The 16322-nt window shown below is 40.4% G+C and overlaps 1 protein-coding gene across 1 annotated transcript in view; it reads right to left on the bottom strand.

The window, feature by feature from the left end:
- The window catches only part of EFCAB5 (EF-hand calcium binding domain 5), a gene marked incomplete at its 3' end in the record, with an annotated part of 29938 nt that extends 14975 nt beyond the window's left edge, over positions 1–14963 (bottom strand). Inside the window, exons 1-6 of the mRNA XM_080629888.1 lie at positions 14870–14963; positions 13925–14494; positions 9615–9771; positions 8874–8937; positions 7020–7087; positions 3363–3518 (exon numbers count right to left, since the gene is read on the bottom strand). Of these exons, the coding sequence (XP_080486014.1) occupies positions 3363–3518; positions 7020–7087; positions 8874–8937; positions 9615–9771; positions 13925–14484 (1005 nt within the window). The 5' untranslated portion in view covers positions 14485–14494; positions 14870–14963. The remainder of the gene's footprint in view (positions 1–3362; positions 3519–7019; positions 7088–8873; positions 8938–9614; positions 9772–13924; positions 14495–14869) is intronic.
- Between the last annotated feature and the right edge of the window lie 1359 nt (positions 14964–16322).

The raw sequence follows: 16322 nt of genomic DNA, 5'->3' as shown, positions 1-16322 counted from the left end.
ACTCTGGTAACTTAATTTCTCCTGGTAAAAAAATGCTGAAAATTACAGTTGAATTTCAGCTCTCTGGGGGTTTGGAACAACAAATGTCATCACATAATTCTGTCCCTAAACATACAAGATGTAGGCCCTGATTCCCAGGGTCTTCATCTTCTTGCCATTAATACACAACTACCTTGCACACTTCCATGCAAACAGTTCTTTATGCTGTTTGTTTTTCAGTTGAATACATCAGATTGGGTTCTGCATACATTTAATAGATACACAAACATGTTTTTGAAGATGTTACTGGATCACTGTGTAATCTGGATTCTCCCTTCAGTATTTCCATTACACACACTTAATTTTCCCTTTACATTTCCTCAGCTGTTACTTCTCACAATCAGCTGCTGGTTGCCTTGAAGTTGGCAGCACTAATGCAAAACTTTATTAAAAAGGTAAATCAATTAATGAAGTATTAAAGGATGGTTTGGGATTCTTCTGTCATGTTAAGATAATGCACTTTGAGATTCTAGAATACCCAGATTCTAGAAGAGTTTGGGACTTGGATGAAATAATTTTATGTATTGTTAAAAACAGTAAATTCCTTTTCAGAAATTACCACTTATGAATGAGGAGTACATTTTCCACCTTGTTTTAACCCTTACAATTTATACCGATCTGCCATTTTACTAGAGGTGCCTGTTATTTTAGGATACTTTTCCTTACAACTCACCTTGGGAGGAACTTGTTCTATCTTTCTGAGTTCCTAAATTTACTAACAGAGCTCAGGTGTCTTTGCGCTTTGTGAGTGACTGAGGAGGCTGCTGAAAGATTCCTGCCCTTCAGCCCTTCATATTGAGTCTTTTCAGCAGGACACGTACGGCATCCACTATAAATAACAGCAGACCATCTGTGTTTGTACAGCCACCCAAAACTTGCCTCCACTTTTAACAAGTGCCAGCTTTACTGGCTAGGGTTGAAATGTGTTGACCTAATTTTCTTGACACCTAGATATTGGCAGGTGATGATTCTCATTTGTTTTCAGCAATGTGCTGTGATCTATGAGTAATTCCTTTAAGCAACACACTAAACCAGACTTGCCATTTCAACAGTGATAGGTCAGTGTTTAACTGATTGATTGTTTTCCTGGAAATGGGACGTGTGTATCTTGAGTACCACAAGACACTTGTTAGCGAGCAAGATGGGAAGAACAGACAGAAAAGGTCATAAGAAAGCAGGCTCTGTCATTGCTGTACTGCAAGAAAGGCACTCTGAGTGTCTCAAACTTCATTAGTTTGAAAACTAATCTGACTAAATTCAGTTACATTTAAAGGCCTCGGGCTGAAAATGTCCTTGAAAATCAATGCAGATTCTTTTAATTTAAAAGATGCATTTAAAAAACTATACTTGACACACATGAGCAGAGAGGGACAATAAGCTTACAATTCCCAGAGCTATTGGCTTTTTGTGCATCAGAGCAGTGATTCAACTGTGTTCTGGTATTGTCTTGGAAAGTTTCTGCTTCACTGTATAGTCCAGTCTTCTCTTGCTGAGCTGCCGTCCTTCTGGATGCATGCATTTGAAATCATAATAATGATCATGTGCATACCTTCTAATTTGACTGTAATTTAAACACTGCTTTCTCAGCTCCCTGGCTCTAATTGCAGCTCATTGAGGCAGCCAGCCACAGTCACCATGCAGACTGGAATAACTGCCTGCCACCAAACAAATGGAAATTAGGAACTGAAACAACTGCTTTGCTCTGCTTTGCAGAATGAGTACTACAGGTAATGGATCACATTCAAGTGGAAGAAGTCCTAGGGTTAGTTTGCATCTTTTATCTTCCCTGTGGGTACAGTAGGGCAGGACTTATTAAGAACTATACAAAAGAAACCAGGTCAGGTTTAAAAGAACTGTGTGGTCCACACTACAGTTTGGTGAACTCAATTTGCAGAGCAAGGCTACCTCGGAGGCTGAAAACAGCAAACATGTTTGTGCTCTGTTCATTCTTTTCTGGGCAGCAATGGAGTCTGTGCTGATAGCTGCTCACTCTTATGTTTTCCTAGTGTTTTTGGCTCTTTGCCTCTGAGATTCCACTGGGATTAGTAGCATGGAGATGGTGATTACTGCCATGAAAATAATAAGAAGAAAGTCACATTAAAACATGAAAGGGAAAGAAGGGATCCTTTCAAAATGCATGACAAAGATAGGACTCAGCTTTACATATTACTCTACCTGGGAGGATCCACCATAGGAGCAATAGGAAAATGAAATGTCTCCTAGCTGAGAAATGGACACATTTCTTTCACCCCTAAAATAGGAACTTGCCAGCTATTCTCCAAAACACATCATTGGTGTTGAAATGTTCTCTGTAATTCCATTCTCTTAGAGGTAATGACATTATTAGCATGACATTGTACAGCAGAGTTCATTCTGGGTAGGCATGCTGTAAACATCATTAGAGGAATGCTGCATGGAATACATAATTCCTGTACAAAACTGCAAGATTATGGCAACTGTTTGCTGTGTAGTAGCCAGCAACTGGCTAACTAAGGCTACTTGTAACAAATACCATACTTTTTGGATGAAGCCCAAGATTTTAGCAATAGCTCATGCCATTGATTCTTCAGCTCTATTTATTTGTTTTCTAATACATCTAGCTTACTTGTTTGTTTATTTTAATGGGAATGCAGATGTATTCAGGGGATGATAGAGTTTAGAGCATCTGAAAACCAGATTATGGCTTCTGAGTTCCATTTCCAGCTCTGTAACTGACTTAATCTATTTTAATTTCCTGCCCATAAACTGTGGCAGAAGTTCAGGAGGTTGTAAAGACAGATTATTTTGCATTTTAAATTTAAACTATGAGATTTATTGATAGAAGCCCTCAGGGTGTATAAATTAATGCAGCATAATTGACACAATATATGTTACTATTGTAATAATGTGCACATTTGTTAAGGTCAGTCTCTATCAGGTTATCTTTGCTGCAATAGGGCTGAACGGACAAATTAGCACCCAAACATTCTCTGAAGAAACAAACATTCACAGAACAAACCTGTTCTGTGGGAACAGGTAATGACCAGAAGTAGTAAAGACCATGGTTAATTTCTTCTCCAAAATCATCAAACTTCAGCCTCAAGTCATCAGTTAGGTCCTTCAGTTTCTAATCAGTCATCAGCTTATAGGCTGCTGGCTGTTTCTGTGACTAAGAACCATGAATTTGAAGACAATGCAGCAGCTATTGTCCTCTGAAATAATGCTGAGTAAGCACAAGAAGAGTATCTAGGATCACGAGGAGTAAAGAGAAAGCAGTGACCCAGAGAAATACCAAACTGGAAGCATTACTATATTGAAATTAGGTTGAGAGCTGCTTTGCCTACCTTTGCATAATCACAATCTATGAAGAGAAAAGTAAACATTTGCCTCCACATATCATGTCTTACTGCTTCTCCGAAGTCATCAGCACACCAACAGAGATGCTTCAGCATTTCTTGGAACACATCATCTGGAAAATGTTCAGTGTAGGAATGCACATACTGTGGAGAGAAAGCAGCAGTGTGATGGTTAGCTTTCTTCAAGTATTTTCACCTTTATTTCAGCTCCTTAAAATCGACTGCATGCCATAATATATGTAGGAGTTTGTAGTTTAATCTGCAAACTTGGTACATGGATGGTACACAGCCTGCTTGGTTCTTTCTTTCAGAAACAGCAATATTCTCCAAACCAGCCTGGGACTCTGCTGCCCAGAGGTCACTTATCATGTTCAATGCTTCAGAGATGCTGGATGAGAATCCCCCCTATGAAATGCCATTGATTAAGACAGGTTATCTCAGGGAGGATAGAAGTTCTCCATGGTTTTCAGCAGCATTTAATATTCTTGACTTTACTCCTAAGGAGGCATTTTGAGCCATTAGTTTTTGCAGAACTGACAGTCACTCAGCTCTCTAATGCCACAAAATGACCATTGGCCACAATTTCAATGTTTAAAGAACCAGTCTGGATACAATAAAATAAAGGAAAGAACCTTTTGAAAATGAGCCTGCTGTCACCTAAGTCCTCTCACACTGGGAATACTACTGACTCCAGATTTATTTTAAGTTCTAGCCTTGGAGACACGTTAACACTTTGGATTTATAGCCATGTGGTTTTTATGAGCAAAAGCAATATGGCTCTAAAAATGTGGTGTGCATGACATAAATAATAATGGCCATCAGACCAAACCACAATCCCAAAGCCTGTGCTGAATTATTAGAGCAGGTTTCTGGAGACAGCCACAGTTGGAGGAGCCATACAGGGAGTTAAAACAAGGAATTTCCAAAATACGGAATGTTTCCCATTATCCCATTTTTACAGTATGGATACCTGCCTTAAACACTAGAACATGTTGGACTTGTTGAAATACATTAACCAACTGAAATATTAATATATGTTATTATTATTTATGTCTATATTGCATAATTCCCAAACATATGGGACAAGTGGAGAAGAGAGGAAGAGCAGAAAAGCAGCAGTCAATGGCCTGAGGGGTGGCTGGTGGGAAAGAAGAACTCCTGATGTAATGTGTGGCTTTTCTGCATTTCAGCATAAAAAGAGAGGATGTACGTGGGCTGGAGAGAAGGTGGCAGATCTGGGAATACATGTATCTCCCAGCTTTTCAGAGCTATTACAACCCAGAGCCCTGTGACAGATGAACCCTTAAGGATGACAGCAGTCGGGAGGAGGCAGCTTGGACAAGCAGCTTGTTATTTTGTATGTCATCTTGATGACACATCCCAGGGCTTGTGTATTAATACTTCTGTCTAACAGCTTCCCAGAACAGTTTTTAGAAGCCTATGTTCGGCTCTGTGGGCAGAGGGAACTATCGTAGAGTCTTAAGCTTTTCTTAGCTGATATGTATAAAGCACTCTGCTGTGTAAAATACTGTACACGTTATAAGCATACATTGATTTATTATTAACCAAGAGATTTTGACACCCATCAGAAGAAAGCTGGCACACCTCCTTCTTGCTATCCCGTGTGAGACCTCGCTGAGTTTGTGAACACATTATCATCAAGAATAACTGAGCTTTGCTTTTTGTTCCTCCTGATCTCAACAGAAATGGAGTGAGTCACTTATGATCATGGAAATAATCTCACCTTTAAAGCTTGATTCTGACCCTACAAAGGCAGTGGGAGCATTTCCCTCCGTGTCAACAGCTTTGTGTCAGGCTGCTGGAGGTTCTGCATGTTAGAATACAAAGCCTGTGAAATAAACTGGTAAGGACTGGTCTCTGGGATTTAAATGCTTTTAATATAAAGACTCCATGAGCTTGCCACAAAGGATGTAAAAATACAAAAGCCACTGTTTTGCATGTCCAAAAAAATACCCCCAAAACCCAACAACAATGTGTGAGGTCTCTCTACTGAGTTTCTAACAGCCTTTAAGTAACTCAAAGCTGCACTGAATTCAAGGAAAGGGAAAAAAAGCATCATTTAACTTTAAGGTCCATTACAGAGCAATGCTTTCCACATGTGAAAGGGCCTAGACCAGTGCCGAGAAAGATCATCTCTCTTGCTGGTCTAGGTAGATGATGCAAACTGATGAACAAAGGTAAACTGTAGCTGAGGATTAGAAGCAGCCCTGGCCCAAGAGTAAGGCCTGTGATTATGGAACAGCTCCCCAGGGGAAGTGATGAAAACTTCATCATTTGATTCAATTAAAACTGGACTGCAAAAAGCATCAGAGAATATATTCTGAGAACAAAGTTGCACTGGCTGGTGAATTAGATAGCTTGACAGTCTGTGTCTTTTGTATTCCTGATCTCTGCTGTCATACCTTTAATTGAGTCAAAATAAAGAGTACACAAAATATATTTTAGAACGTTTTTCTAATGCTAATGGAGCATGAATTCATTCAGTGCTTATACATGTGCCATAGGCATTACAGATTGATGCTTCATTTCAGTGACAAAAGCAATTCTCTGGGCTCCCATTAGTCACAATAGTTTTCTTAATTAAACACAGTTATTCTGAGGTTAAATTTAAAAATACCTCATTTCATGCTTAAAAAAGCCTTCAACAAGTTACCATGAAAATGCATCTCTGTGCAAAATAACGAATATGGGAGTCTCCTGAGAGCAAGGAAGGCACAAAAATCACACATGGTTGCTTGAAATTAGTCTCTGCACAGCTGCTTTATACTCTGGTTTTAATTATTGTAACAGCACCCACCAGCACCGCTGCAATTGAGGGTCTGCCATTATTTCTATTCTAAACATCCCTCTTTGCAGGTTTAAGTACCCAGCCATAAAATTCAGCTCTGTTGTAGGTAGAAATGGTTGGCAAAGGATTGGCCTGGAGAGTTTTCCAGAAAGTATAGTTTGAACTAGTTCAGTTGTTTTCAGATTGATGAAGAGTAGAGTGATGGGGTGAACCTTCCAACTACATTTATTGATGTGAGTGGGTTAAAAACACACTCCTGATGTTTCTCAGTGACAGCCTTTGATTTTAAAGCTCTGTATTTTCTAGCCTGGTTATGCTTTGTGAACAGCTATGACTCTTGTTGCAGTTTGGTTATGGTCCAAGTCAGTAACAGTTCTGAGCAAAAATGAGCTTCTCATCACTTGTTAGGCTTTTCTACGGTTAATAGAACTTAATCAGAAATAACAATACTTTGAGGACATTACTTGATTATCTCAGGCTAATGGTTACACTGGGACACAAAACCTGTCTTGAGCAGCCACTGCAACATCTGCGTTCACAAGTGATTCAGGGCTTTGGCATTCTAGGAAGGAACCGAGATGGCTGTCCTAAAAACCACTGCTCGGCACAGGCTCTGAGAAAGCAAAATACACCCTCCTTGCTGGCCAGAATAAAAGCGTTGTGCAGCAAAGGATGGATACAAAGATGGAACACAAAATGTCCTGATATAACCAGTTACCTGGGATGCTGAAGAAGTGAAGCCCTTCACTTATTCATCTTAGCTATTCCCAGAGAAATGCTACTACTTTGTGATAGACACCATATTCTGCATCAGAAGCTCTTATTTCATTTCTCACCTCTGTGAATTCATCTATGTTTACTTTTTTTTCCAAAGTGTCTACGATTTCCAGCTTCCTGTCATAGGCTGCCAGTAAAAAATGAAGGGATATTGGTTTAGAAAGCAAACAGTTGTGGGTTTACATACTGTACACATTTATTTGCTTTCATATTAGATTAACTTTCTTCTCATACTGGATTACATTTATTTCAGGTTATCCTACAGAGTAGCTGAAGCATCTGACTGTCTGGAGTCTATCTAATTCTTTTCCTACACATTTCTCTTGCTGAGAGTCTGCACTTACCTATTCAGAACTGTATGGCTATATTTGTTCTTGACATATGCTGGTGCAAACTGCAATGATTTTAATGGCACTTACAACTACATATGTGAGGGGAGAAATGATTTTTGCTTTAACAAACATAAAACTGCCTTAAAATACTGGGGGCATGGGTTCTGCTTTGCAAAAGTGGAATCTGAAAATCACAGTCATTTTGCCAAGATGCTCTATGGGATTTTTGTTTTTTAACTGATAATGATATTCACAGTTATCTGGCCTGTTATAATGGATCTGAAAAGATAGCTCAAATGCCTACATAGTTTTCTGAATGAGGGCTTTGAGCACAGACATGCTATTTCTGTTGGGATTATTTGTGTGTTCTTTCTTCTACAATATAACAGGAGAAATGAGAAAATTCACCATAGAATGCATTTATCCCTTGTTGGTTAAGACATTCCTGAACTGTACATTATCTTTATTAAACTATAAAACTAAGCTTGATGTTCTGTTAATGCTTATTGGATGCTATTAAATGAACTAAATTAAGAAATGGAGCCACATTATTAGTGAAATAGGACATAAACCACCTTAAGCATCTGGAGAGCAAGTGGCTGGATAGAAAATTCCTTCTCAATCTCTCATCCCAGCATCTGTCCACACAGGATCCACAAATACCACAGTAGGAGCACACAGGCTGGGTTTGGCATTTATACACCATACTACAAATAGGATGATTATTCAGAGACACAATTCTGTAATATAGAAGGGGCTGAGCAAGGTCAAGCTCTAGAGCGGGATGACTCCAGCAGCAAGCAGGAATGCACATCCCATCTTCCAGCAAAGGCAGATTTGTTATTATTGATGATCATTACAGGCTTTTGATATAAAGGGCTGGCAGCAGGCTGTGCACTGCCACTCTGATGTTCCTGGCTCTAGCTATTCAATTATCATTATTCAGGGAGGTCAAGTGTAAGCTATTTGAAGTGGACAGGAATTATGGAAATCTTTCTGTGCTGAGTGCTCTGGTACAGAGGCCCTTGTGCTGGGTGTCACTGGCATGCCTGGGACTGGCAAAAGGAACAGCCAGACAAGAATGGGCTGTTCAGCAGAGCATTAGGCAAGCTTCGGCATCAACCCTGAAACCATGAAAGGCAGTAACACTGTCAGACTGTAATTTTCGTGATTCTACCTTTCCTCCATACCTCCCTATATGCTAAGCTGTCCATGGGATTTCCAAGACTTCCCATGAGACAAACACTGTCTGATAGGGCAGGTGAAGGAGGAGTTTGTTACAGTGGTTCTTAAAAATAGTGATAAGCACATGGCAATGTTTGGCTAATGAAGGATGTAAGTGGATCTTTTTATCTCTCTGAAAGATATTTTTCCAGCTTCTTTCCATGCTTTTCAAGATCCTGTTAATGAACCACATGGTGATTCAGTCTCTTTCCAATCTGTCTGAAAATCTGTGGTTCACATCCTAACTACCCTTAGAGATCCTTTCGCTGTCATCAAATCCGTTGGCTGTTTGCTCACAGTTAGCATCAGAATTCAGACCACAAAAATAGAACTAAAGGAGACACATCAAAAACTTACTTTTTCTCACATCTGTGGCTGTAGAAGCAATGACATCTGCAAAAGTCCTCAGGGCACTCTGAACCTACAAATCAAGGTGATAGTCAAAGGCCTGTTTCATGCAGACAACAATAGGTAATTACTAAAGTAAATCACCCAGAGTAATCAGTGTATGGGCCAGCCATGCTTCTTACCATGTATAGGTGGGTAAATGTTAAATGTAGACCTTGTCTATGTTGTGCTGTGTGTAACCACAGGACCATTTCCTAGAGGGCTTCTGTCACTTGTAAGAAAAAAGCTTGTACCAAGAGATTATTACAATTACTGCACATCTCATCTCTTCTGAGCTGCAGTATCAACTTGTATCAGCCACAGAGATAGGAAGAAAATTTAATGGAGGCCACAGGAGAGCAAGAGTGGCTGCCCTGTACCTTTTTAAGGGGATTCTGAGGGATAACCAGAAGGACATCCAGTGACGAGGTATGCATCCCCAGCCTCAGGACTAAGTACTTTAGGGGCATTTAGCTTCCCAGGAACTGTGTGGAGAACACACTGCAATCCTTCCATGTGCTCCTAGGGAATCAGGGCTTGGTGAGGCTAAGAGGCAGACAACAACCTGCACCCTGACCTTAAGGGATGTCAGAGCCATTGCCTATCCTTATGCTCCATGCTGCCATGCCAGGGCAGATGCCACTATCACAGTCTTGCCTTTCCTCCTGGAACAATCATAGCAGTATGTCAACAAGAATCTTTCCTAGTTACCAGTGCAATTGGTATTCTGCCACTGACATCCACTGTCCACTCTTCGAACTGAATTGCCAGCGCCTCCTTTCTCATCAGTTTCACCTGAGACTTCATATTTTCTAATTCCTCTCTCTCCTTACGTTTGACCTTTGCCTCAGCCTTCATCCTGGCCAGCCTGTAGGACATGGGAATATGGTTTAGAAAGATACCATCATAACTATATTTAAGCTAGATTAAGCCTACCCTGTAGAACAAAAGGAAAGGAAATAACTTCTGACTGAAATACTTGTCCTTCTAATACAAGCAGATTTTTTGTCTAAAGAAATATTGATGTTTGAGGCACAAAATTACTAGTGTAAATATTAGACTAGATATTAGTAACCTGTGTTTTCAGAGGGAATCTCCAAGGAGGTGAGAGTATTTATATTGACATGTATCATCTCCTGAAATCAAGTGTACTATGAATCTGAAGAAATAACCTGCGTCAGATGTGTGCGTCTGGAGAGCTTCTTGTAGAGCATATGGAAGACATTTAAAAGAAAATCATCTGTACAGCAACCCTAGTTTGTGTAGTTTCAACAGTGATAATTTTTACCTTCACACTTATAATGGCATTAATCATTTATTGTGTAGATGTCCTTCACCTTCTAATTTTAGCAGGAAGAGAGGCACCTTATTTTTCTACGCTTGATTTACCAACAGAATTGCATCAGTCCGCATTTGTCTCAAAGTCTAAGTACAATTTCACATAAGCACTTCACTGGCAAAGAACAACATTCAATGAAATTTCTTAAGCAGTCGCACACAATAAAGTCCTTTCTGCCTTAGGACAGGGGTAATACCCCAACCTCTCTGTCATTTTGAACACATGGTTTGCAAGCTTGAACTAAATATGCCCCCCTTTCTTCTTCCTTCTCTTTTCTTTGCTTCTCTAATCACCTAGCCATGTTTTTGCCAATCCTCCATTTTGCACAACAGAAGAACCGAATCAATTGATCCTGTAGAACTGATCTGCTTTGGTTTTGACTGTGTTCATTTATGAAATGAAAAAAAAAAGCCTTCAGGAAATTCAATCTGCTTAAAGCTAAAGGATCAGTTCGTATGGCGAGAAGAGTTCCAGGTCATGGAGACTGCTGGAACCTCTCTGCATTCAGCAGCTGCACGCTCACCTCTGTGGCACTCACACCCTCTGTAATACTCAGAATAAGGGGAATTGCTCCTCTATTGTACCTGAGAACACATGAGCACAGAAACTGTATTTTAACTAATGATTTCTGCTCCCTTCTTCCCCTGTGTTTCACACACTGTGAAGATGGGCTGATCCTGTCTCTGATCTCTTCTGCTGCTACAGGTCATCCTAGAAATGATAAACCACTGCTATATTTAGAAAGGCCTGTGTGCCATTTTGCAGCAACACACTGGGATCACAGTTTTATCACTACGAACTTGTTCTTCATGGCCACTTATCACAGAGATTTCTTAATGAATAACTGGGTTCCTTCACCAATTCTGGACATTGCACAAGTCCTGGCTGAGGCAATGCAGCCTCTAGCACTTTGATAGCAGGGGAAGGGGAAAACAGTTTCCTATCTCCTGACTCCTTCATGGACACAGCAAAGAGGAGGTGTGTAGCAGGTACCACGCTAAATGCACTAACACGTTTTTCTCCAATGTATGCTACAAACAGAAAGAGAAAACCAGACCATTTCCGGACCATTGCAGCTCCTCCTCAGGAGCTAAAGCTGTGCTGGGAGTTGCCAACGTGCTTTGGTGATTAATTTGGCCAGTGCCCAGCACATGTTTCATTGCATGCTGCACCCGCACTGGGCTGCAGTTCTGCCTTTACTTCTAGGGTCCTAAAACGCCAAATTGCTGCCTTCTCTGCCTGGTGTCCCTGGTATGGGACAAGATGTTCCCCCCTAGACAATAACAGCAAATCAATGCTGGGCACTCGTTTCAATGTGAGCTGATTTCAGGATTAGACATTTCCAGAAGGATGAGATGGCAGCGAGGGTGACTTCTCCCTGCAAAATGAAACATGTTTCTTCAGGAAGACAGCCGCCTGACTCCCACACAGTGATGGTGACTCAGACTGAAGGACTACCATCCCTGGACAAATAAAGTCTCTGATTCAGGTACCAGTTCATTTGGATATGGAATTTCTCCCATTTGCTCTCCTGTCTGGTGGCAGTTAAGGAGAGATTGGAGGAAGCCTGAGAGAGCTCACTGAGATTTAGACAGGAACCTGTGGTTCTCAAGATCCTGCCTTTCCTGAAGGTCATGTCAAGGCTCCCAGGAGCTGTGCTGGGACCAGAATTTTACCCTTCATCTTCCTGCTGCTTATGTGAGCAATTCTGAGCACAGACCAGCATCTCCTGTCAGTAAAATCCTCCATGCTGCTGGCATTTAAGAATCTGATGCAAATCCCACAATACAGCTACCACAAATATGTAAATCCTCAGCTGCTGTGAATGCAAATCCCATGATACTACTACCAGCTGATACGCAAAACCTGCTATGGCTACATAACCCCCTGTGGCAGTGCTGTCTATGGAGAGATTTATTTTTACAAGTCCTGATAGTCACTCCCTGTGCATCAGCTTTGATAGCTACAAATTGAGAACCTGTCTCCAAGTGTAAACATGGATTTAACAGCCAAGACCAAGATAACATGTTACCAGTAGCAAACACTTTGTATTCTACAGGAAAACTTGAGCTTTCCAGAAATCAGCTCTGATTCACAATAGACACCAAGAATATTTTAGCAGGAAAAACCCAAACCAAACCACAAAACTAAGAAAAACCCCAAAACCAAACCAAAAAGCAACCCAAAATGTCAGGAAATGTTCTGTATTTTAATTCAATTTCTTTTGCAATATGGAAGTGAGACATAGTTCTAAGGTTCCTGCATCCAAGTATCCCTCTGTGAAGACATATGAATGGTGAAACAGTCCCCCCAGAAAAAGTGTTGGCAAGGCTGGCATCATCAACATCCCTCAGAAGAGTGTGTGTTTGAGTAAAGCTCACTGAAAAAGCAGATATTTCCCCAGATCACTTGTTTCAGTGGACCAGCATTTAAAAATAGAAAATACAACTGAAAATCTTTTCCCAGCTTTGGTTGCTCTCCCCTATGTCTGCTTAAGAAGACAAAACCAAAAAGCTGAGCTCTTACACGCTGACCACAATCAGTCATTCACAATTATTTCTACTCATGGGGGAAAAGGAGGTGACTGCATACAATTCACTCATGACACTGCTTTGGCTGTATCCACACAAGGCATGTTCGTATGAAATGTAACAGTATGTGGACTAGAAATGCAGAGAGACAGAAGATCAGAGCAGTAGAGAGAGATTTAATACGTTCTTTTATTCATTTACTGGAACTTCAGTTATCTTCATTTAGAGTTTATGTATAAGACATGTCAACATTTGACTTCCCTAATTCCTGACACTGAAAACTTGAAACCAATTTTCAAGCTGTATGTACTATTTATGCAAATAGAAGAGACAGCCATTCAAATAGAAGTCATTATTCTACAAACCCAGATACAGAATAAAGTGATCTGGTAGCGCACGAGTAATTTTGCCATCATTCACTATCACCTCTGGATCATCTGCAAACACTAATGTTCAATTCTGCATTTGTCTGAATAAAGCAATGACAATGAAACCATTATTCTTCACCTAATGCACTCCTATTCTAACCATAGCATATCATAAGATGCCATGGAACCCCCTTCCAATATTCATTACATATTAGAGTAAAGCAGCAGAGTAAATGCACTCCAGGAATAAGCAACATAATAAAATACAAAAAAGAATCTGAAAGGAAAGCCTAAGTAAAAATCCCAGGAGAAGGAGCTTCTACAATGTACCAGGACAATATTATTGTTGGTTTGGTCAAGAGAAATCATCCTGAAGGAGGAAAAAAAGGTTCTCTTTGTATTGAGTTTGGAAGAATATAGAAGAACTGATCTGAAGAGTCCATGGACCTTTGATACCAACACCTGCTCTAAAGAATTGCTATCACTAACCTAGACCAGTTTGAAAGCAGTTTGCATTCCACATACATAATTAAGATAGAGTCTAAAGAGGAATTACATAATTGTGAAGAAAATTGCCTTAAACAGGAATAACTGGTGTCTCTTTTTGTGTGAAATGTTCTGGCATTTGTGCTGCTTCTCAGGTTTTTGTGAGAGACAACTGCCATTGCTGGCACTGGATTCCACGAGGTTCATTTTGTTCTACAATACCAGCCAGGCTGCAGTCACACCACTGCAAGACATCAGCTCTGCTCGTGTGACTAGCCACACTTTCAGCTCTCTCACCTCTCTGATGCTGTACTGGCCATCTCAGATTTTAGCTCCTCTGTGACCACCTTCAATCCTCTCAGGTATGGGCTTGGTTTTGTAGGAATGCCATACTGGGGGTTATGTCTCATCAGATATTCTCCAAGGAAGATAAAGGGATTGAATTGGGTTGGCTCTTCTGCTGCAAGCACGTTCTTTCTTTCCACTTCCATTAACAGTTTTTCAATTCCTGGGATTAACGTAGGTAGGAGTTTTTCAAGCAAATAGATACGAGTATCTAGTGACATCTTCTCATTATTGAACCACTCTCTGGACAGCAAGTCACAGGGTTCTCTCTTATTTACCTTTTCTTCTTTTACCTTTTGTTCACGAACCATCTTCACTTTTGTCTCCTGCAGACTCAGACACCTCTGCTGTACCTTTTTATAAAGGCAATCTTTCCACAGATCATAAATACTAAGACATGGCAGCTCATCATTCCCCTGTTTTCTCTTCATTTCTGTGGCAGTCATATTCTCACCTCCAGGCTTGGGATGTTGCAGACCTGCAGTTTGGGCTGCTGCTGGCTGAAGAGCCATCCTTCAACAGCTGTGACACAGAACAGAAGCAGCAGGTTATACAATGCCAAAAGATGCAACAGTGTCCTAAAAGATGACTCTATTGTTAGGAATTGAGGAATATTCTTTTTCTACATTCCTTTTTCATTCTGTTACTGCTGCTTTGTACTCTTAAATAAATACAGCTCCTTCACTTCAAAGATCATTAAATGATTTATAAGGATTAATTATGTATCACAACAGCCCTTGGAGACAGAGCAATCAAATAAGTGTGTTCCTTTCTTACAGGAGAAGAAACTGAGACACAGAAGTGATTAATTCCAGGTCACTTAAAAACTCAGAAACCCAGTGGTAAACAGTGCTCAGAAATCTTGTCCCCCAGTTCTAACTAGTAAATTCCTCTTACCCTTAGTGTCATTATTGCTGTTTAGGTTCCATTCCATGCCTCCAGGAAATCCAATGGATGTGAGACAAAGGAAGCAAGTAATGGAAGATACGAGATGCCTGGGAGCAAGATTTCTCCATGTCTCCTGCTTCATCTTTTCTGTTGCTGTGAAAAAACAGTGAGGAAGCCTGTCCCACAGACTGCTTCATTTCAACTTTGACAACTATTTTTCCCTCTGGACATTTTGTTCAGGTAATGAGGACACAGGTGTATGGGTCAGCAGAGCTCCCACAGAAAAGGAAACTCTATACCATCAACTCTGTAATTAAGCTGTTCACAAGCACTTAATCTTGTAGATTATTCTGTAAGAGACAGACCTACACAAAGTTGCAGATATTTCCCCTTACAGTGTCCCAAACTCCACTGTTTTCTTCTCAAAATGTTCATTCTGCAAAACATCAGGAAGAAACTGGGTTGCTCACAAGGCACAATTTGAAAACTATTGGTGTGTCTCCACACATCACTGTCTGCATCTGTAATGGGATTTATGAATACAGAATGGAGCAGAATGTTCCACAACTACTTGAGCATGCAAAAACACCAGCATGCTGCAAAAAACCCAGGTCGGTGTTAAACAACAGCAAGGGAAGGGCGATATTAACAGAGAGAGCCTAATGCCTTTCCACATTAAAGATGAAACTCCACTCTAAACTTTTCAAGCTCTTATTTAAAAGTGCTTTTCACTAAGGCCTTTCAGTATCCATAGCAATACTGTTGCTTTTGATATGTTTTGCTCTTCATGTTTAAGCATTTGTAGCTGTTCTGAAGAAAGTTCAGCCTTCCAGGAAATGCATAAATGTGATCTACAACCCTCCTGACACAAATGTAATTACTAATATGTTGACCTTCTAGTTCATAACCATTGTTTGAGTCCAAATACTGCTTGAATAGGTAGGTTGCTTCACAGCACTAAATTTCTATGTCTGCTTTGTTGATGCACTTATTGGCATCTGCTGGTAATTTGTTTTCAAAGATGATTACCTGCTGGGGCGGGAGATGGATTTATGAATCAAGCTGCCTGCCTGACCCACACAGAGGGTTTTAACATGGGAGCTAGTTTTGGCATCAGAGGACATGAGCTGTAAAGGAGTCCAGATTTATAACGGTAGAAAAGGAAACCTGTCAACCCGGGCAAATGGTTCCCTGCTTAGGTGAGTTTCTCTCAATAAGTTGTAAACCCAGACTCTTTCTAGTTTAAAGCAGGGTGTTAACCAAATGTCCTGGTCACATTCCAAATCAGCTGGTTTTGTTGTGCCAAAATAAACTTTCTTGCAGTTTCAAATACTTATGTTATTTTTCAACATCCTTTATGAAACTGCTCTGCAGTCTCTGTGCAATGTTAAAGTGACAACTGCACTCTGCTTCATGAGGTGCCCAGTTCCAAAGGATGATGAATAGATTTTCTCCACTGCTC

The sequence above is a fragment of the Psittacula echo genome (genome assembly GCF_963264785.1).
Source record: "Psittacula echo genome assembly, chromosome: 15".
In the NCBI taxonomy this organism is placed as follows: domain Eukaryota; kingdom Metazoa; phylum Chordata; class Aves; order Psittaciformes; family Psittacidae; genus Psittacula; species Psittacula echo.
The sequence above is the reverse complement of the archived record's forward strand: the minus strand, read 5'-3'. Positions and strand labels throughout refer to the sequence as shown.